At 41.4% G+C, this 23,001-nt stretch overlaps 1 protein-coding gene across 2 annotated transcripts in view; it reads right to left on the bottom strand.

The window, feature by feature from the left end:
- Window positions 1-18,246, bottom strand: part of LOC311091899 (retinol dehydrogenase 8) — a 239,871-nt gene extending 221,625 nt beyond the window's left edge. The window contains exons 1-7 of one of the 2 annotated variants that reach the window (XM_084128041.1): window positions 17,986-18,246; window positions 16,771-16,932; window positions 15,841-16,020; window positions 15,597-15,690; window positions 12,000-12,183; window positions 11,554-11,882; window positions 11,395-11,448 (exon numbers count right to left, since the gene is read on the bottom strand). In XM_084128041.1, the coding sequence (XP_083984167.1) occupies window positions 11,658-11,882; window positions 12,000-12,183; window positions 15,597-15,690; window positions 15,841-16,020; window positions 16,771-16,932; window positions 17,986-18,082 (942 nt within the window). In that variant the 5' untranslated portion in view covers window positions 18,083-18,246 and the 3' untranslated portion in view covers window positions 11,395-11,448; window positions 11,554-11,657. Of the gene's footprint in view, window positions 1-11,109; window positions 11,449-11,553; window positions 11,883-11,999; window positions 12,184-15,596; window positions 15,691-15,840; window positions 16,021-16,770; window positions 16,933-17,985 lie in introns of those variants that run through there. The other variant, XM_084128040.1, reaches the window with a different exon arrangement.
- Between the last annotated feature and the right edge of the window lie 4,755 nt (window positions 18,247-23,001).

Raw genomic sequence — 23,001 nt, 5'->3', positions numbered from 1 at the left:
GGGCTGGGATGCCAGATCGATCCACTCGCCTGAGACAGCAAGTCCTTCCTGAGCAGAATCTCCCAAGGCTGCCCTGCCAGTAACTCTATTAAATCCGCAAACCAAGGCTGATTCGGCCAGTACGGGGCTACCAGAGTCACCGCCGCCTTCTCCCCCCTGATTTTGCACAACACCATGGGCAAAATTTTCACCGGTGGAAAGGCATAGAGACAGACTTTCGGCCATCGCGCCGTTAGCGCGTCCATCTCCCGGGGGGAACGGGACAGCAAGAAGAACATCCAACAATGCGTGTTCTCGCTCGTTGCAAAGAGGTCGACCTCCGCTCTGCCGAAACGATTCCATATCAGCTGAACCATCCCGGGGTGAAGCCTCCATTCCCCTTGAGGAATCCCGCTCCTCGAGAGCATATCCGCCCCGCGATTTAGAACACCAGGGATGTGTGCCGCTCTCATCGAGAGGAAAAACCGGTCTGCCCACAGCAGAAGGGATTCCGCCTGCTTGAATAGGGCTCTGGAATGTACACCGCCTTGACGATTTATGTACGAGACCACGGAAGTGTTGTCGGTCCGAATCAACACATGCCGCTGCTCCAGCCGAGACCGGAAAGCTTTGAGAGCTAGAGAGACCGTTTCCAGCTCTAAGCGATTTATGTGCCACTCCATTTGCTTCTCTGACCACCGACCCGAGGTGGGCTTGCCCAAGCAGACCGCTCCCCATCCGGTGGACGAAGCGTCCGTCAGGACCTCCACACGCCGTGCCACTATGCCGATAGGAACACCTGAGATGAAAAGATCCGGGTTCTTCCACGGGGCCAGGGCGCGGGCGCATCCATGAGTGACCATAATGCGCTTGTGGCTGGAAAACCACGCACTCGGGGGGACGCGCGCTTTCAGCCAGTGCTGAAGCGGTCTCATATGCAGTAACCCCAGATGACACACTGAAGAATCCGCTGCCATCCGTCCCAGTAGCCTCTGAAACTCTTTCAGTGGGACGAGCCTGCCAGGTCTGAAGCGACCGAGAGAAGAGCTCAGAGCCGCTGAGGTTGACGGCCCGAGGCGGAAGACGAACGAGAGCGCGGTGGCGGCGGGGGCGCCCTCCGCGGAATAACATGGCTCATTGCCTTCGCCTTTTTCTGGGTCTCAGAAAAACGCTCGGTGACCTTCTCGACGGCGTCTCCGAACAGGCCTGCAGGGGAGATAGGCGCGTTCAACAGTGTTTTCCTGTCAGCCTCCTGCACGTCCGACAGGGTGAGCCACAGGTGTCTGTGGAGGACCACCAAGAACCCCATCGAACGGCCAATCGCCTGGGCCGAACGCTTCGAGGCTAGGAGCGCGAGGTCCGTGGCCGAACGAAGATCCCGAATGGCGTCAGCGTCGATAGAGGCGGCGCCATCCAGGGATTTAAGCTGCTTAGCCTGCAGCACTTGTAGCACAGCCATGGCGTGTAGCGCAGATACCGCCTCCCCCGCCGCACCGTAGGCTTTGTTAGCTTGGTGGGCCGTGAATCTGCAAGCTCGTGACGGCAGGCTGCGGTCCGAGCCCAGAGCGGGAGCCGACGGGCAGAGATGCGCGGCGACGGTCTCCTCGACGGGGGGGATGTGGAGGTAGCCGTGGTCCCCCGCCTCGTCCATGGGGGCAAACATGGCCTGGGTGGAAGTGAGGGTGCGCGCCGATTGCGGGGCCGCCCACATCAGGAAAAAATGGGGTTCCTCTTCTCGAAGCGGCCTGACGGCGACTCGATTGGAGGAACCACGCGTCGAGTTTGCTCTTCGACGGCTCATCGGGAGCCTTCCACGAGAGCTCCAATTCCTCGACAGCCTTAGAGAGGATGTGAAAGCTCTCGTCCTGCAGGTCCGCCGGGGTCTCTTGCTCCGCGGCCGCCAGCGGTGCGGCCTGCTCCGCACCCCAGTCGTTCTCGGAGGCAGACAGAGACATGGAGTCCTCTTCCTCACTCGCCCCGAAGGACACGAAGTCAGCGACCTCGCGGGGGGGGTGAAAGGAGGGGTCGGGGAAGCTCACCGGAAATCGAACCTCGACTCCGTGGTTGGGGGGGGCTACCAGCGGCTCAGAGGCGGTGGTAGGCCCAATCCCAGCTGCTGCGCGAGCTTCGTCCCGCCTGGCCTTGAGAACTCGCAGGGACATGTCCGCGCAGTGGTCGCAGGACCCTTCATCTCTGAGGGCTGACTTAGCGTGGGCCAGCCCCATGCACGCAACACAAAACAGGTGCGTATCCGGGGGCACGATGGAGCCCCTGCACAGGTTGCAAACAGTCGCCATCGGATGCAGGAGACAGTGTAGTATCTCTGGCGCACCTTCGACGACGGCGAATAATCCAAGAGTTGTAGTATCAGCTTTCTAGCACACGATTTGAGCGTGAAGAGAGAGATTCTGAATGGAATTGACGCTGCACTTGCTTTATACTGCAACGGGGTTCAGTATTTGCATATTTTGCGTCAATTGGCCAGCTCTGCTGGCGTTAGCCTATAAGATTTCAGCGGAAGTAAAGGATGAGAGGAGTTCCCATATACAACATCCCTAATGTCGAAGTTCCGTAGGCTTGATAGGGAACGGTCTGTATACAGTGCACTACACTGCATGTTGTCGTATCATTATAAATTAATCTGTTGACTAGATGCTGCATTATTGGAGAACAGCATATTTAATGCCGTCGAGGCTGAGAGGAAGCTGAGTATAGGCTACCTCGGTTAAAACAATGTGACTAAAACACACACAAGGCAGACCCAAATGTTTAATGTCACGATTTATACCATCTATTTGCATTAGTTTCTATCGATTTGTTCCACTTTATGCATTCGTTATCCATCAAAGTTGCATATTTAAAAGTAGTGACATGAGAAAGCAAACTGTAGGCCTATCCTCATGCAGCTGACAGAAACATAAATCAAAAATGCATTGGATTTCAGTTCTTTTTTTTTTTTATCATCCCTGTGGCTTTAACACAGGCTGTTTTGATTAAATAATCATCAATTGTTCTAAAATAGAAGCAAATAACGTGTGAAAGTATACGTATAATATACATGTGTCTAAATTCAGTGCTATGCCTTTGTGTAAAGATGGCCTTCTTTAAGCATGCCTGTTTGGATTGATATGAAATGGTAACACTTTACAGTGAGTCTTTTTGTAACTAACTAAGGTTGATAGCAGTATTGTTCATTGTTAATTTCAACATTTACTAATACATTTTAACATTTTAAAGTAGTCTCTTACATTAGTTAATACACTATGAATTAACATGAATGATCAATGAATAATTCATATTTTTAGATTTAAAACTTACAATAAACATTTTGGAAAACAAAATGGAACAGAGTTAAAACAATATTGCTGCTCAAACTGTACAGAACAATATTTAATAATATTTGTTTATTTTGTATTTAGCACTTGTACTTTTACTTTCAATACTTAAGTACGTTTAATATTTAAAACTTAAGTACAATAAATATTATATTAAAAAAACTTTTATTCAAGTGATATTCTAAACAGTGACTTTAAAGGGCACCTATTATGTGAAACTCACTTTTACATGGTGGAGCATAAATATGTGTTGGCAGTGTGTGTACATGTGATGATGAACCTGTGGGTTATCATCCCGTGGACATCAGTTCACAGTGTTATTGTGTACATTGGTTCATTATGTTATGATTATGATTTCATATGTGTATAGAGACAATGCCAATGCTTGGTGATCAAACTGTGTTTTGTAGCAGAGTACAATAATTGAACAGAGACTTAAAGGCACAATATGTAACTTTTTTGCTTTAAAAATAGCAAAAATCACTATATCTATGTTATATTTTTTTTTTAGTTGTGTACTTGGGTCAATGACGTGACGCCTAAATTTTCTGTCCGATTGCATTTTTTCAGGCAAAAACGGGTTTAAATGCATAAAAAGATACTGCATATTTGTAGTACATCTCCCATGTATGTACTCACTTTAACTCATCAAAAACCTTTACTTATTTGTTATTTTTTTTGTTATTTAAAGTGTCAAAACATCATGTGGTGCGACCGTCCGGCCATAACTTCTGTTTTGAAAACGTCTTTGAAATTACTCTAAATTTATTCACATTTATTTTCTGCACTATTTGCCATGATTTCCAAAATGTTTTGTAATCCTTTAAAAAAATTCAAAGCATTTGTATTTATATTTCCATCATAATATACAAACAAACTTTGTCCGATGATGTCCATTTTATGAAATATCATGTGGTGTGACCATCAAGAAACTACCATTTTGGGACTTTTATGTTGAAAACTATTCAAACACAGGACGTTACATCATATACCAATTTACCAAGGACCCATGGAAGCAGCAAGCAGGTTTGTAATTCTCTCAAATTGGAAAAAAAATAAACCTCTGTAATGGTTGGTATGTAGTTGCCACATTTGGATGTCATGTGGTATGACCTCAAAAAAAAATTAATATTAAAGTTACTACAAATATATATTTGTATTATAAATTTCATAGTGACCTTTTTTTGGGAAGCTAGCTTGTTTTGTTTAGGTGGCCAATTCTGTGCCTTTAAATTTTGAATGAATTTGAAAATATCATGTGGTGCGACCAAATATCATGTGGTGCGACCACTGCAGACTGTTTTCCATGATAGATATATGTCCTAGATTGGCAGTTTTATGCTTTTATATTCAATTGACAGTTTATATACAAAAAATACTTTAATTTAGTATCATTTGGAATAGATTTTTATGCAATTTGGGATATTTTCTTCATACATTTCAAGTTTGTTTACTCTTTGTACAATATGAGAAAAATGCAACAACAAAAAATTAGAGCATGTAATTTCAGTTTAGTAATTATGCATTTATTAGTAGTGTATTTATTATTGCCTATTTATTTATTTAAAACTATTTGAATCTATTTTACCAGATGCCACTGCCAAGCGAAAAAATTCTGACCCTGCAGCAAGAGCGGAGTACCTTGATAGGAGAATAGTGAAATATTATTACAGTATAAAATATCTGTTTTCTGTGTGAACATATAGTAAGTAAACTGTAATTTATTCCTGTGATCAAAGCTAAATTTAATCTTCAGCATCTTTAATCCAGTCTTCTGTGTCACATGATCCTTCAGAAATCATTCTAATATGTAACCCTGGACCACAAAACCAGTCACATGGGTCAATTTTTTTAAATTGAGATTTATACATCATATGAAAGCTGAAAAAATAAGCTTTCCATTGATGTATGGTTTGTTAAGATAGAACAATATTTGGCCGATACAACTGAAAATCTGGAATCTGAGGGTGCAAAAAAATCGAAACATTGAGAAAATCGCCTTTAATGTTGTCCATTTATGTTACCGATATTGCTATATTCACTCATCAAAAATACATATTTGATATATTTATGGTAGGACATTTACAAAATATGAAACATGATCTTTATTTAATATCCTAATGATTTTTGGAATAAAAGAAACATCGATAATTTTGACCCATACAATGTATTGTTGGCTATTGCCACAAATATATCCTGTGTGACTTGTGACTGTTTTTTGTGATCCAGGGTCACTAATGATTTGCTGGTCAAGAAACACTTCTGATTATTATCAATGTTCATATTTTTGTGGAAACTGTGATACATTTTATATGTCAGGATTATTTGATGAATAGAAAGTTCAAAAGAACAGCATTTATTTGAAATAGAATCTTTCGTAACATTATAGCCTAAATATCTTTACTGTCACTTTTTATCAACTGAATGTGTCCTTGATTAATAAAAGTATTAATTACTTAAAAAAACTATTGACCCCAAATGTTACCTGTATACAATAATTGTATGAAATAATCTATAGCATCATTATTTGTTAGAAAGAAATTCTAAGTCAAGTTAAAAGAAATGGTGCACTTGTGTTTGTGATGTGATTTTTATATATAAAAAAAAAGTTTATGTTCAGGAAAATTCTGTGAAATTTGTATGAAATCTGGTTTAAATCAATTTTTTTTTGTATAAAATGTATTGTTCATTGATCTCTTTAAATAGATTTTTAACTATATAAGGTCTTCGTATCATTTGGAGCGACCACTTATCATGTGGTGCGACCAATAAAAGCAATCACTGTATTAAATGTAAAATAAAATATCTTATTTCTGTGGCTGAAATATGAATCACTGATACAGTATGCTTTAGTAAATGATATTTTTAAAACATTTATATCAGTTTTATGTGATTTACAGGAAAAGTAGGCTAAGTCTGTTAACTAGATTTAAGAAGGCAACTCAGAAATTATAGAACAAAAAACGAGATCATTATTTACAAAAACTCAAAAGAAATGCAATACTTGGTTTCTAAACACTTTAATTACTAAGAACTTGTAAAAAAAAAATGTTTAAGCATGTTAAGGAAATTAATTAGTTTTAAGATAAATCACGGTCGCACCACATTACATTTTTTAAGGCTACGGACAATTCATCTAGATGAAAAAACACTAAAATCACTTAAATATTTTTTTTTTAATGAATTTAGATGTACACAACATCCTTAATGTTTGAACAATTGCAACAGGTATTTTTTTTGTATTTTAAAATTGACCTGTCGAAAATCCGTATACGTCATTGACCCACTTACATTATCCCGACTGTTTCCAACAACTTTCAAACCAGGAGAAATATTCGAAGACACGGGACGTTTCTTTATTTCCGTTTTGTCGCAGTCAATGGCGTCATATCCGCGTTGTCCCTGGTTTCCGCTCGTGCTGCCATGGTAACCAGAGTTATGAACCAGAGCCCTCTGATAGTAACCAAGACGACAGACGTGGACCAGTAGTTCGCAATGTCTATCTGCACGCTGTTGTTGTTTCGTTCAAACATTATGGACCATGGCAAGCAGACTTTGGATAAAAAAGGAGAACTAAAACGAGAATCAATATCAGCGCGGTGTTTTCGAGATGCCGAGAGCTCCCATAGACAGTAACGTTATATAAACGAGAGCTCCACGTCCGAGACTTCGACCGCTCCTACATCATGTACTTTATTAAACAGGTGAGCACATTTACATAAAACTAATCAATGTTATATAGTTCAACAATGATAAAATGTCAGAATATGATCTGTATGTTATTCTAATGTTGATCTAGTTTACTGCTAGTCTCATACAGACAGACTAACACATAAGTTACATTTCAACACATTCAAATGCACTTTAGTGTGCTAGTGTAATGTTAGACCAAGTGAAACATCGCTGCGTTACCTCACAAGTTTAATTTGTCTAATAAACTGACCTGTGAGTAGTAATTCTGCGTGTAGTTCGGTAGAATGAAATGTCCATATTCCTTTTATATCCGCGGGACTCGCGTCGCGTTTGGAGCTGATAGCTGTCTCTTAGCAATCCCGAACTGCTTCATATCACAGTCATGATAAAAGCATCGATGTATTCAGTCATCCATAAACATTATTAGATCGGTCGGCTTGACGTTGACGACAAGATCCATAATTCTTAGCAAATGTTGCGTCATCAAACTACGCCTTTGTTATTGTAAATAGGTTAGCGACCCCTAGTGGAGAAAAAATGGAGAAAGAAATGTATTTAAATTAATCATAAAATGGCCCTGATATGTCACTAGACATTAAGAAATCATGTTCATTTCAAATACTTATATCACTGACAACAGTAGTCCGGCCAGGATATTGTAATTTAAAAGTGAAGTTGCAGCCCTCAACTGATGTTGATGTTGTCATGTTGTGTTTTGGCCTGATGCCCCACCCTCCACCTATCTACTAATCACGAAGTCAGTAGTGTTTCGGTATCCGGGTTGCCAGCTCTGCTCTAGTTACCACAGCTGCAGCTACAAACGTGTCGGATAAAAAAATGTCTAACGTTACGAAACCTAAAAGACCTCGTTATGAATCCGAAATACGCAAAACATCTCTCATGAAGCATAAACATAATTAACAGAAAAAAAACTTACTGTGTAGGACTCGTCACTTGCCATTGGAAGCTCCTTTTGTAGCAGCCTATGTTCCTGCTGCAGCCTAACTGGCAACCTCGAGTCAGGGGGGAGGGGGGAGGGGGAGGGGATACACCGCACTACAGTAATTTGAAAGTGATTGCAGTACCAGTTTTGGCCACAATCTTAAATACGGTTCCTTTAAAATACTTTATATTTCTTTTATTTCTCATATAAAGACATTACATAGTATATCTTACCTGTCTGGTCCAGTGTTTGGTAGGGAGTGGCCAGATGACGTAAAGCCCCCCGAATATACTTATTAGGGGTTGTACCATTTACTAGGATAGAGAAGGATAGGAATTCTCTGAAATGGTAATGGTCTTATTTAAAGGGTCTGTTGTTTACCTTTGATCAATGATATTATTCGTGATCATGTTTATCTGTTCAAATGCATATGTGATAGCACTGATATTGAACTAAATGTGTATTCATTGTCATGGGTGTTAACCGACCCATACTGATGGTATTATCCGCTAGTGTTTGGCGGGAAGATTGCATACAAGCTAGACTCTAGCCTAGCTTCTAGAGGGAGGCTAGTTGAGCCACAGTCGAGTGAAGGGCCAGAGCTTGTACAGCCAAAATGCTGTAAGATGCGAATGTCTGATGTGAATCGTCATTGTCAGAGGCTAGATATGATGCCTTGTTTGCTGCTCTCAGCATGTTTTATTTATGTTTTGTACAGTCTATTTAGAGTATTTTTGATGATTTGTTTTGTTTATTTTGAACTTTATTTGGAGCACATGTGTAGAGACAGCTGTCATAATAAATTCACTTGGACTTTAACAATTACCTACGTTGTGTACTCAACTCATTCCATCTTTTCCTGGGCCTGTCGGCAAAACAAATTCACGTTACAGCTCAGGGTAACTGTATACAACCAGCCATCCGACACATGGCCATTGCGGCTTTCCAACACAAGGCGCAGTGGTTGTAACAGACAGTACACAACCACTCTGTAATGATAAAAATCCACCAAGTGTTTTTTTTAAGAATCTGGGCAAAGTGACGTCACTTTGTTTGCACAAGCCCTTCCCACGACTGTTGACGGACACTGACATTTAGAATAGACCTGCCCTGAGTGAGCTGTACTGTACACAGTCCGCCATTGTTTCGACACCGGAGCAGCTGTAGCGACAAGAATGTCTGGTAAACAACTCAGGTGTTTTGTTGTTGGATGTAAGAGTGTGCATAGCAGTATTCATGTACTCCTGACATCAGAGCCGTTGAAGACGCAGTGGATTCATTTTATTTTTAAAGAGAATGCACCCCATATACCTAAATGCATTTATGTTTGCGCAAATCATTTTACACCAGACTGCTTTGTGAAGAAGGGTCAATAGAAAGGGACAATACAAAATAGGTTTTGCTAAAAAGTTGTTACTCAAGGATGGATCAGTACAAAATGTTCGTGATCCAGCTTACAGTCTCCGGAGCAATAGGCCAAACGTTACCCTGAAAGGGAGAGCACACACTATTACAGTTCATCAGAATTGTTTTACAGATTTAAGTTTACCAGTTTATTAAGCACCCTTCGAAAAGGCATAAAGTCTGTATTTGTTTACTGTTAGTTGTAACGAGTGTTTCTGTGTAATTCGCTGTGTTGATGATTATGAAAGGGAGAGAGTGAGTGTATGGATAAGACTTTAATGCGCACTTCTTGTACTGTTTTATTCAGCTCTTACAGTGATTTTCTGGAGTGAAAACGGATGCTTCATCTTTTGTGTGATGTACAATAAACTCATCAGTAAAGTTTTGGCCATCATTCGAACGGGTTCCGCTACAACAGGCTTGTAGTGGATAAAAGCAAGGTGACAACATAAGATATAACCGTAATTAAACTAAACTATACCTGTTCTATCTACATACAGCATATTCTCTGGCTCTGTAGGCATTAACATCCGACTGACATTTCAGTGTGCATGAGATTGTCCAGGGGTGCGTTTCCCATACAACGACGTAACTCGCTGCTTAACTACCATAGTATGATGCATCGTTGAAGAAATCAGCTAGCTAGTCACGACTGTTTCCCAAAACCGTATTGTCGCAAATTGGTTGTTCAACCACGTTGGTTAAAGATGCCACGCAGGTGGTGGAGTAATAACAACTTTTATTGAGTCTGTTTGAGATCGAATTAATGCTAAATGTTTTGCTATAAATTATGGACATGGCATCTGATGACTATTTCTCATTTTTCTCAGTTATTTTGCTTTACTTCCAGATTCAATCATAGGTTCGTTCTTATGTTCTAGAGCACGTTTGCACATGCGCACTATTCAAAAATGACGCTTTAAATCTCTTGACAAACTAAAAGACGTAAATTACATTTGTATGTATTCTAAATAAAAGATATAGATTGTACTGAATGTCAGCTTGCTTAGTTTGCTCAAGGTACGGATTTATTAAGTCCACATGTCGTGAAGCCCCGCCCTCTTCTTGAAAGGGCATCAGCTCTTTTGCATTTAAAGGGATACACACAAAAACGGCATGTTTTTGCACTGCCTCAAAAAGTGGCAATTTTAACACGCTATAAAAAGTTATTTGTGGGGTATTTTGAGCTAAAACTTCACATACACACTCTGGGGACATCAGAAGCTTATTTTACATCTTGTATAAAGGGGCATAATAGGTGCCCTTTAACTTCTACCAAAGTCTTTCTGGTAAGATATCTATGCTTTTACTCAAGTGTGGCTTTCAAGTACTTTATCCACCAGTGCTTACCATCAAATAAATCCATAACTCTCGGTTGATTAGCTTGTTGCGTGCATGCGGTTATTAATTGAAATGCAGTCTGGAGTTAAGGTTGGAATACACTACACAACTTTTAACCAGATTTCTGCTCTGGTTTTCTGAACACATCTGAACATGTGGATGCTACATGTCAAAAGTCGGAGCTAGTAGGCAATGCAAATTGTCAGAGTTTACAGATTTTGCACAAAAAAAAAAAATCACATTGTGTATGATGGGGACAGGTTTTTTTGTTTCAGACTTTGATTCCATCTAGTTGGAGGATATCAAACGTTTACATTTTAGAACATTTAATTTTTTTTTTTTCATTTTTTTTTTTTTCTAGTAACGAAGCACACATTCCTGTGTGAGTGTTTGAAACTACTTGAAAGTCTGGTAGTGTGTGATACTCAGTTGTTTATTCTATGATGACAGCATGAAAACAGTCTTTGCTTGCAAAGATAATATGTATAACAGGGGTGTCCCATCCAGCAGGGTTTATCCAGAGATATTCTTATTATGGGGAACCATCCAGCTAAATTCCGCAACAATAATCCCATTAAGATCAGCAAGGAATCTTGGGGTCATTTTTGATGACCAGCTGACCTTCAAAGACCACATTGCTACAACAGCATAATCATGCAGGTTTGCAATGTATAACATCAGGAAGATCATGGCCTTAACTGCAGCCAGCTAAAAATAAATAAATGAATTCTATTTCACTATCAATTTCAGGTACTATACGGTTATCCGGACCATACGTGACCACATGTAAATAATTATCAAAATGCTATACGGTTATCTCACGTGTGGTCCGGATAACCGTATAGTACCCAATTTCACTATATTCCTTTGCTCTTGCTATTTCTTAATCCCTCTAGCTTGTACAATCCTGAGCGATGACTGAAACTGTTGTATTCCACAGTTGTAAGTCAAGAGACAGTCTTTTATTTTTCCAAAGTGAAGCTCTTACGGCTTCTCCAGCGCAGAAGCTTGAGGAAATTGAGACTTGCATTGAACACCTTGTCGTGTTCAAACACCATCTTGTAGAAGGTTTCAATGGGAAGGTCACCGTTTGGATCTGCATATTTCAGGGTGGTCATGGGTGTGTACAGACTGTTAGTCTGATGGCGAAATGGTGGGTTCTCCATGGTAATCATTTTGAATGTGTGCTGGTTAGAGAAGAAATGACATACAGTATGGACTATTAGTAATTCAGAGAGAAAACAAAACATCTATTGGAATGGTAGATTGCTGCATGAAACTTTTTGGAAGTCTTGTCCAAGTACCTCTGCAACATCCTCTGGTGTTTGTCCAAGACTCTCAAATATCTGGCTGTAATTCTTCATGTAGATGTTTTGGAACATATCTGCAGTCACTTTATCAGCTTTGGAGAGGTCTATCTTCAAGCCTTCCTCATACACCTTGCGCTCAAACTCTGTGACGACAGGTCCTGGTTCAATCAGGCTGATACTGCACAGATGCAAATATAATAGACATACAATGACAACTTAAATGTGACGGCCAAGGCATTCAATGGTTTGAAAACACATCAGAACTCTAGAACTGAGCTCTCTTAAACTTGGAAATTTTAAAAAGTGCCATAAAAAACTGAGGTGATGTGTATACTGAGCATTAGTAGAACAGAAGTGTCAATGAAGAGTTTTGTCAATGTTTGTTCACACAAACATGCAGAACACCTGGGCCCGTATTCATAAAGAATCTTAATGCAAAGAGTAGCTCCTAGTGACAAAATTCTAAGAAAATTCTTAGAAATGTGGGCGTTTACTCTTAAAATTGAAGAAAAAATCCTAGTAAAGAAAAAAGTAATTCAGAAAGCATCTTAACCCTTAAAAGAGGTCTTAAGTTCAAAATTGTTAGGAGCACGGATGAGGACTTTTAAGAGGCTTAAGAGTTTCTTTAGCAGAGGAGAAAATGACAGAAAGACGAAGAAGGAGAAGAAATGTGTTGCAGACAATGGATGACAGTGAGTTAATAAGACGCTATAGATTAGATCGTGCAGAGATCGTGTTTGTGACTGATCTTATTAGAGACACGCTAACATCTCCGACACAGCACAGAAATGCCATAGCGCCAGAAATGAAAGTAATCACTACATTACGATATTTGGCAACTGGGAAAATTCCATGTTTGATACATTAAAACCACCATTCAAACCACCACTTAAATAGACATGCCAGTAGTCAGTGTAACTGGAAAGAGTGGAACAATTTTTATCATTCTAAGCAATCAAATACCTTATAGGAAATTAACAGCATGGTAAATAAAAAAAAAGAGGATTTACATACACATATATAATGTGTGTGTGTGTGTGTGTGTGTGTGTGTGTGTGAGAACGGTCAAATAGGAAAAATTACCCATGTAATTTCAAAGTGAAGGCTTAGAATAGACCCTATACTTAAAATCACTCTTTTTTTCCTTCTTGGTCAACCAACCAATCACAGTCGTCAAAAGATAGTGTCATACATAGCAACGGGGTCAACCCCGCCTCCTTACTAAGATAAAAGTTTTTGTCTTTTCCTTACTCAGAGTTGCTCTCAGATCGGTCCCGAATCGCTCTTAAGCTAAGACTCCTACGTAAAAGTTTTTAAGCTAAATTAAGAGTTTTCTGAGAGGATTCTTAGATTCTTTATGAATACGGGCCCAGGTACACTACTACAGGTGCACTGTTCTCCTATGATAGTTTGACAGTATATAAATTATTTTATTACAGCCCAAACTTGTGGCCAGCTTTCACAAAATTACAGTAGACACCCTTTATGTATATATGTCAGTTTCAAGATTTTGGAGATCTGGGGCCGTATTCACAAATAATTTTAAGGCTAAAAGTAGCTCCTAACTGGCGAATTTAGGAGCAATTCCTAAAAATAATGGGCGTGTCACTCGTAACTTTAGGACTCCTAATTTTTTTTACTCCTAATTTTTTGGACTAAGAGTAATTCACGAAGCATTTTAGCCCTAAAAGTAGCACCTAAGCCTGGGACAGCTTAAAAGAAGTCGAGAGGACTCCTAACTCACTAAGACCTATTCACAAACCGCTTTTTGTGGCATTTCACGTTGCGATGTTTTGAAATGCGTATGTGGCGGCTACAGGAGCTTCCAATCGCGAGGGAACAATTTTGCATTGTAGGCATAACTAGGGATGCAAAAAAAAATAAAAATAACTAGGGATGCAATAACGCCACCAACAACAACCAAAACTAGGCTACTCATTGCATGTAAACTAATTGTAATGTTTCATTGTGAATCAAATTAAAATGTTCTTCTCTTTGCAAACGTAGGCAGAGGCATATAGTGACAGATTAATTCAATAATGTTGCAAAGATATTGCATCAATCCATATGTTTCATTAGGCTACTAGGCTATTTGTTTTGCCTTACTCTTTATTCATTTAGGCTATTTATTCAGTTATTCATCATCTTCCGTCCTTCGCACTACTTGTGTAGCGCACGCATTCTCAGACCTGTCACCTGTCACTCATCATGTAGGGGAGGTGTTTGGAATCATTCCCGCGTTACAATCATCAGCCAATCAAGGTGGTCACTTCAGTCAAGCTCGTGCATGAGTAATGACGTCATCCATAGCAATGAAGACTCACTCTTAGTTTAGGAGTTGTCATTTTTCTTTACTAAGAGTAGGTCTGAAAGGTGTTGTGAATAACTTTTAAGAGAAAACTCCTAGCTAAAATCTTTTAGTGTGATTTAGGAGTACTCCTAGTGGTAAGATAAAATGCTTTGTGAATACGGCCCCTGAATGAATTAGGGGAACAGCAAGTTAATTGTAGCTCACACGTTATCAGTATAAATGTAAATTTATTACATATAGTTTTGGATGGATGGATGTGTGTATGTGCTCATTGCTCCTCTGTTTTAGCGTGTTTACTAGTTTAGTTTTATAAACCTGGGCCCGTATTCATAAAGAATCTTAATGCAAAGAGAGCTCTCCTAGTGACAAAATTCTAAGAAAATTCTTAGAAATGTGGGAGTTTACTCTTAAAATTAAAGAAAAAGTCCTAGTAAAGAAAAAAGTAATTCAAAAAGCATCTTAACCCTTAAAAGAGGTCTTAAGGTCAAAATTGTTAGGAGCACGGACGAGGACTTTTAAGAGGCTCAAGAGTTTCTTTAGCAGAGGAGAAAATGGCAGAAAGACGAAGAGGGAGAAGAAATGTGTTGCAGACGATGGATAACAGTGAGTTAATAAGACACTATAGATTAGATCGTATCATTCTAAGCAATCAAATACCTTATAGGAAATTAACAGCATGGTAAATAAAAAAAGGATTTATATACACATATATAATGTGTGTGTGTGTGTGTGTGTGTGTGTGTGTGTGAGAGAACGATCAAATAGGAAAAATTACGCATGTAAGTTCAAAGTGAAGGCTTAGAATAGACCCTATACTTAAAATCACTTTTTTTTTTCTTCTTGGACAACCAACCAATCAATCACAGTCGTCAAAAGATTGTGTCATACATAGCAACGGGGTCAACCCCGCCTCCTCACTAAGATAAAAGTTTTTGTCTTTTCCTTGCTCAGAGTTGCTCTCAGATCGGTCCCGAATCGCTCTTAAGCTAAGACTTTCTTTTTAAGCTAAATTAAGAGTTTTCTGAGAGGATTCTTAGATTCTTTATGAATACGGGCCCTGGTATTATATATTATCAATTTTGTTTGTTTTGGATAAGTGTTTTCTAAATGAATAAATGGGCTTCACTTTATTTTGATGGTCCCTTTAACACATTCTGTTGCCTAGAAGTAACGTTGCACCTACATGTCTACTAACTCTCATTAGAGTATTAATAGAGTAGTAGTAGGCTGGTAGGGGATTTGGGGCCATTCAGTACTTAGACCTACATATGATCACTTACTTTAGATTGAATCTCAGAGCTTGAACTGCCAGACTCTCACAGAACCCTTCAACGGCAAACTTGGAAGCAGCATAAATGTCATTAAACAAAATACCTGTGCACATGAACACAACTGTGATTAGAGATGGCAAAATCTTGTTGAATCCTCTCAGATCTTCTTTAAGTCATTGTTAATCCTTTAAGTATCCAGAGTTCGTTCTCTCACTTACTGGTGTAAGAGCTCAGACGCAAATATAAGGCTTACCCTGAATCCCCATGACACTGCTGATGACCACTATGTGGCCACTTTTTCTCTTCTTCATATCAGGCAAAATCTCCTTCATGAGTCGCACGAGTCCAAAGAAGTTGGTGTCCATGACAGTTTTCATCTCATCAATGGTCTGACACTCAATGGGCCCAATTATTCCCATTCCAGCATTACTAACTGAAACGCAGAGAACAGAGGGGTGGGAACAACAATACTGATTCAGGATAAGTTAAACAAATCATTAGGTTTTCATAATCCTTGAATATTAGCTTTTTTTCAGTTTTATCTTGTCTACAATTTCAAAAGCACTTTGTAAATAACCCTTGGTTTGCATATTATGTTCCTTACTGTATTTTCAGTGCTCTTAAAACACACTTTATTTGGTAAATCAGTACAGCTAATCGTGTAAATATATGATTAAGATGTTTCTTTGTCTTTCAAACATCAGAATGGCAAAGAAATCTTACTATAACGGGATCGTTTTCAAAAACTTGCATTTTCAGGCCCCCAACATTCGTGTAAATGTGTAAATGAATGGCCAATATGCATACTTTTTTTCCATTTTTAAATAAAAACGTGTCATGTAAACTGCCCCTAAAACAAGAGAACAAATTATAATTTGTGGGGAACTAATTCTTAATTCGTGGCCACAATATCTTGTTTTTTTCCACTAAATGTCACGTGCAGGGCTCCATATTACTGTCTCTGATCCTTCCTAGAAACATTAGTATTATTAGTACTTCCTACTACTAATATCAGTAGAGCTACCAAATGCAATGGCCGCTAAGTGAATACTATAGTGTTTACATAAATATACGATAAACATATATTTTATTATTGAGATAATATTGTTTAGAGCACTGAAACAAAGGAAAATAATAAAGCATTTGTGTTGTTACATAAGAAGTACATCTAATAAAATCTTACTGAGAATGTCGACTCTACGCATGGGCAGGCTGTTGACACAGGCTTTGATAGAGTTCTCGTCACACACGTCGAGCTGCTTGATCTCCAGTGTGCGTCCCAAAGTACGACCAGCTGCCTCCACCAAAGCTTCTCCTTTAGCCAGATTCCTCATGGTGGCATACACTGCCAAAGTCAAAACATTTAGCTTAACTTCCATTTAAGCTATAGTCTGCTAACATTTGCATTGACCAGTCTATGTGATTTCAGATAACAGATGGGGAACACAGTCAGCATTTAATTACTAATAGATTAAAGCTTAGCTACTTACTTTAAGAAAATCTTCAAGCCAAGTCAATTTATTGAAGACAATCCACAAGATACACATGAAGAAATATTATGAGAAACTTTTTTTTTACTGCAATTTCTCAGCATATCAGGCAAACAGAGCATAGTAATTGTTACCTTGTGAATATTTCCTTACTCATGCAAGTTCAAACTGACATAATCTGTGTGTACTTTCACATTAGAATGATATAATGACTGCTTGATCTCCAGTGTGCATCCCAAAGTACGACATGCTGCCTCCTCCAAAGTTTCCCCTTTATCAAGTTTCCTCTCTGTGGCATACACTTCCAAGGCTCAAACATATAGCCTACAGTAAATTTCATTTGAACTAAAACAAGGGTAACAGGTTTGGGACATGCTTGTGTGCTAATTTGCTGAGACAATCAGGCAAACATCCAAGGTGATCAGTGAGAAGAGTTGTAACACTGTTGTTTCACCACTAAAAATAATTAAGACTTATAAATAATTAATTCACAAAAATACTGAACTGATACATATGCATACATTACAATGATTTAGAGTAAAATGTGTCAGTACATTTCACTTAAATGTAGACCTACTATCTAATTTGGCACTCTAAGAACTGTCCCAGAGCAGTGTTACAGTTGTACCTGGCAAGGGGTAACAAAAGCACTCCTGGTCTTTAACCATTAATAGTGGAAAATATATATTATCTACGTAGGTTTTTGACATTTGACATTTTTTGATAATGTGTAAAAAAGGTTGTAAACACAAATAAATATATATGTAAAAAAATGCATGTTTGTTTTGAACAGTATTTGTGCAATACAAAAGCAAAATTTCACAACTGTTCTTCTTGATGTACACCACTATTATACTACTATAACCTACATTGACAATATTTGTATGTATTTTATATGCTGGTCTTACCCATAAACCTCTTCTTCTCATCCCTGGCAATACGAACAGCAAGTGCCAATCCAATGCCAGAAGAACAACCAGTGACCAGAACAACCTTTTGATTCATGGCTGCAACAAAAATGTTGCTTTCTCTGACAATGCGGTGAGACAAAGAACAGAAAGTAAAAGACGGCTAAGAATAACTGGAAACGAGATAAAGAGACGGAATGATTGGGAGCTTGAGAGATGAGCTAAAACTTAGTCTTGCTAATCCACTGCATAAGACTCAGCAGAATGACACACATGTCACTCCGGACTAGACATGTGGTGGACAATACGTAGCAATACGACTGCCCGAGACACAAGTTCTATGCACCGCTGTTGTCTAAAAGAATATCTGCTAAAACACAATATCACTGTGATTTTGTAAAACATAAAATCATATATACAAACATACTACTGTTCAAATGTTTGGGGCAGTAAGATTTATTTTAACATTTTTAAAAAAGAAGCCTTTATGCTTACTAAGACTCTATTTATTTGATCGAAAATACTGTAAAAAACAGTAATATAAAATATTGTTACAATTTAAAAAACTGTTTTCTATTTTGATATATTTTAAAAGGTAAATTATTCCTTTGATGCTCAAGTAACATTTATTATTAGGGCCCGAGCACCGATGGTGAGAGGACCCTATTTTTTTGCTCTGTTTCTTCTTCTTCTTATTCTTCTTCTTCTTCTCCAAAGTGAATAGCTTTTTTGAGGGCCTAAACATGCTCGAAAACTCATGAAACTTTGCACACGCTTCAGAAGTGGTGAAAATTTACGTGTGATATGGGTTTCAGAATTGGGTGCGTCTCTACGTTTCACGTATAGGTATGAAATTCGATACATACATGTAATGACCCAATACCTACAAAAAAGTCTCTAGGAGCATAGCCCTAAACACAGCAGGAAGTCAGCTATTTTGAACTTCCTCTCAGACTTTGTGCAGTTTTTGCCATTTCCAGACGTTGTACTTTAACGAAATCCTACAGTTTTGATCTGATCCTCTTCAAATTTGGTGAGTGTAATCTTAATGCCTTTGCGACGTTAAATTGCGAAGATCTTGAGTTTTTGTCGAATGGCGTGTCCTCGGCGGCCTGACAAATGTAGATGTGCACACCCATTTTCAGCCTTTGGGTGTTATATGCATCATCAGATAAGTTCTAGATTAAAATTGCTTGCAGTTCCGATATTGCTAGGCAACCACAAACAGCCTGCAGTAACTCAGGCATACAATGTCCAATCTGCCCCTAACTTCACTTGTTTGATAAGAGTCCTGTCCTGAACACATGCTCTGTTTTCCTAAAGGCGCCGGGTGGTGGTGGCACGGGTACGAGGGCCCTTTTCATCGCTGCTTGCAGCTTTAATTAGGGCCCAAGCCCTGAAAGGGCGAAGGCCCTATTGTTTTCCTTAGGATTCTTTATTATTATTTTTCTGTCAAACTTTCGGGAACTTTTGGGGCCCTTAACATGCTCGAAAACTCTTGAAACTTTGCACACAGGTCAGAACCCACGGCCATCAGGGCCATCAAACTTTAATTTTCTTTTTGGATGCTTTTGAGACTCTTCACATGCTTGAAAATGTACACTCAGTAGGTATTTTGTTTTTATCAAGCTGGACAACTTTCTAATTTACAGTCATTAGCTCCGACCAACAGGAAGTCAGATATTTTGGTTTGAATGTGTCTGTTTGGTGAGAATTATTGTTTTTCAAGGTGTCGGGGGCTTTTGGGGCCCTTAACGTGCTCGAAAACGCTTGAAACTTTGCACACAGGTCAGAACCTGCGGCCATCAGGGCCGGGCTGAAGCTGGTACCCGGGCGTGGCAGGGGGGCTCAACAGCGCCCCCTTGAATGGGGTCTGAAAACTCCATATATGAAGAGCTTTTATGAAGAGAGAGTCCATATATGAAGAGCTTTTTTCCAAAATGCAATAAACGCCATTTAAAAAAAAATGAGTTTGTCATGTCATTTTGCTGTGTACTGAACGTCTCGGTTACGTATGTAACCCTCATTCCCTGAGTAGGGAACGGAGACGTTACGTCGGATGACGACGAATGGGGTTTTGCTTAGAAAGCCTATCACCTTTGAGTATAGAAAATGGAATACACATATGACCCAGAGGGGCTGCATATGGAGTAACACTGGGGTGTCCAGCCGCAGGTGGAATGTTTCAACCCCAGGGCTGGCAAGGTGGCTTGCCGAGGGAAAGACACATGCTCAGAAAGGCAAACTGAATCGCGTAGCCGAGCCTGATGGTTCTTGCGACCCAGTGGGACAGTCTGGGAAGCTCTAGCCAGGCTCCCAGAAACTGCGCCAGTGGGGTCATTCGAACCACAGACGTACCGTCGGTGGTGCAGCGAGGCGGAATGACCGGCCCAGGCGAGGGTGGCATAGCGGCCCTGTGCGGGAGCACGGTCATTAGCCGCTTCCTGCTAGAGGAGGCCAGGGGAGGACCAGCATCCCACGGGGGCGTGCTCTGGCAAGGGTCTGGCGACAGAGGGAGATGGGCCCGTGGCCCGTGGGCGGCGCGTGCTGTCATCCGAGAACTCTGTGACAGAGGGGGACGATAGTGGCGGGACCCGTGGGCGGCGCGCACTATGGTCCGAGAACTCTGTGTGCTCAGGGTTGGGGGAACCAGTTCTTTCTTTAACCACATTAGGGTACTGCTCGTCGTTGGATGAGCAGCGGGGAGTGGAGAACAAAAGATTCTCCCCCGGCCCTCCACCGGGGGAAGGAGTGGCCCTGCTACCATCTCCTGAGAAAAACTGGTTGCCAACCCTGAGCAGCCTGTCTCAGGGGCGCCACTTAGCCTGGCGTTTAGCGGGGTGCGGGGCCGGAGAGGGCTGTGGCGCCTTCCTGCGGCTTCCTCCACGACGCGGCCCGGGTGGAGGCTGCTGCTGGGGCCATGCGGGATGGGCGGGAGCCGCAGGAGGGCGCCCTCGGCGGCAAGCAGACTGAGGATTCTGTGCCGACGGCATGGTGGAGGCAGCAGCGGGCCGTCGGGGCAGAATGTGCTTTATAGCCTCAGTCTGCTTCTGAGCGGTCGAGAACTGTTGAGCAAAGTCCTCGACCGCACCGCCGAAGAGGCCGGCCTGGGATATGGGGGTGTCGAGCAGATGAGTCCGCTCGGCCTCCAGCATATCAGCCAGATTCAGCCAGAGATGTCTCTCCTGGACCACAGCTGTGGACATCACCTGGCCCAGGGAGCGTGCAGTCACCTTCGTCGCTCTGAGAGCAAGGTCGGTGGCGGCACGCAGCTCATCAAAGAGCCCTGGGTCAGTCCTACCCTCTTGCATGTCCCTGAGCACCTGGGCCTGGTAGACCTGCAGGATGGCCATGGCATGCAAAGAGGCGGCTGCCTGTCCCGCCACTCTGTAAGATTTCGCCACCAGGGTAGACGAAAATCTACAGGCTTTGGATGGGTGCTTAGGGTCACCACGAGAGGAAGCGCTTGCCGGACACAGCTGCATCGCGACAGAACGTTCCACTGGGGGAACCCCAGTGTACCCACAGGCAGCAGCCTTATCGAGGGGAGGAAAGGTGGAGGAGGTCGACGAACGATCGCGGGAAGACAATGGTGTCTTCCAGGACTGCGTGACCTCCTCATGCACATCCGGGAAGAAAGGTATTGGGGTTGGACGCTGACGGGGGTCAGCGGCCGCACCCAAAAACCAATAGCGAGCGCACAGGGTCGGGTGGGGGGACCACTCGAGCCCAATGGCCGCGGCTGCCCGGGAAAGCATGGCCGTAATCTCGGGATCTGACTCGGGCAATGCTGGCACACCCGAAGGTGGCAGCACAGCCGAATCATCACTTCCCGATGACTCCTGCCCACCTTGTGATGCAGTGATCGACATTGCATCCTCTTCTGGAGCGCCGAAAGAGACACGCAGGGCCTCTGTAGAGGGACCAGCGGTCTCAGTCTGAACGCTCGCGGGTACCAATGCTGGAGAGGGGGGTGTGGACCGTGGACGAATCGGCGGTTTGTTCCACACCGTCACCCTCAGGTCACCCTGGCCACCAGCCGAAATACAGCCTCTCGGGGAGACTGTAGATCGGGTGTGGATGAGGGGACTCTCACTCGAATGAGTTCATTGAGTCTCGACCGTAGCGTGGAGATGGTCATGTTCCCACAGTGAGAACATGAGTCATCCACAAGCGCTGCTTTAGCGTGATCTAAGCCCAAACACACAAAGCAGCGATTGTGCCCATCAGAATTGGAAACATCGCGACCACAACCAGAAGTGCACGGACGAGGCATCTTTAAAAAGACGTGCTGCGTGGAAGCTCTTTTTGTGAGAGGAAAACTCTGCGAATGTTGAAGCGACCAGGGAGAAACACACTAACTGGCAGATCACTGCACAGATCAGCAGGGTAATGTGCACTCACTGGAGATCGCCGTCACACCAACACCGGAGAGTTGCTCGTCTCGAAAGGTGATGCAGAGAAAGAGTAAACTCAGGATTTTGGCTTACAGGAGTGAAGAAAGCTCTCGGCTCAGAAGCGAAAACATCTGCATGTTGCCGGCGTACTTCCTTATATACCCCCAGAGGGGGGTGGACCTACGCTATGCAAATTCCGCAGACCCATGGCATTTCATTGCCATTGGCTCGTTTTCTATACTCGAAGGTGATAGGCTTTCTAAGCGAAACCCCATTTGGTGTGACACTCACTCACTCTCTCACTCACACAAGGTCATGTCGTGATTTGTTTTATGTAAAGTGGACAATGGTTCTACTTTTTATGGGTTCGACACTTTACTGAATGCCAATGTATTTATTACTGATTGACTTGCCTTTTTTTTAAGACAAACTGATGGATTTATAGCGTTTTGAAAAAAATAGATGGATTTATAGCATTTTGAAAAAAAAAAAAACTTTGAAATTATCATCAACAATTTTGTTGTTTGATTTAATAATCATTGTTCAACATGTTCAGACTGAGCCAAAAAACAACAACATTTTAACAGGATAAATTGAATATTCAGAAAATGTGTGGGTC

This window comes from Abramis brama (assembly GCF_963993115.1).
Source record: "Abramis brama genome assembly, chromosome: 11".
NCBI lineage: Eukaryota > Metazoa > Chordata > Actinopteri > Cypriniformes > Leuciscidae > Abramis > Abramis brama.
Note: the sequence above shows the minus strand (reverse complement) of the source record. Positions and strands in the feature narration are given on the sequence as shown.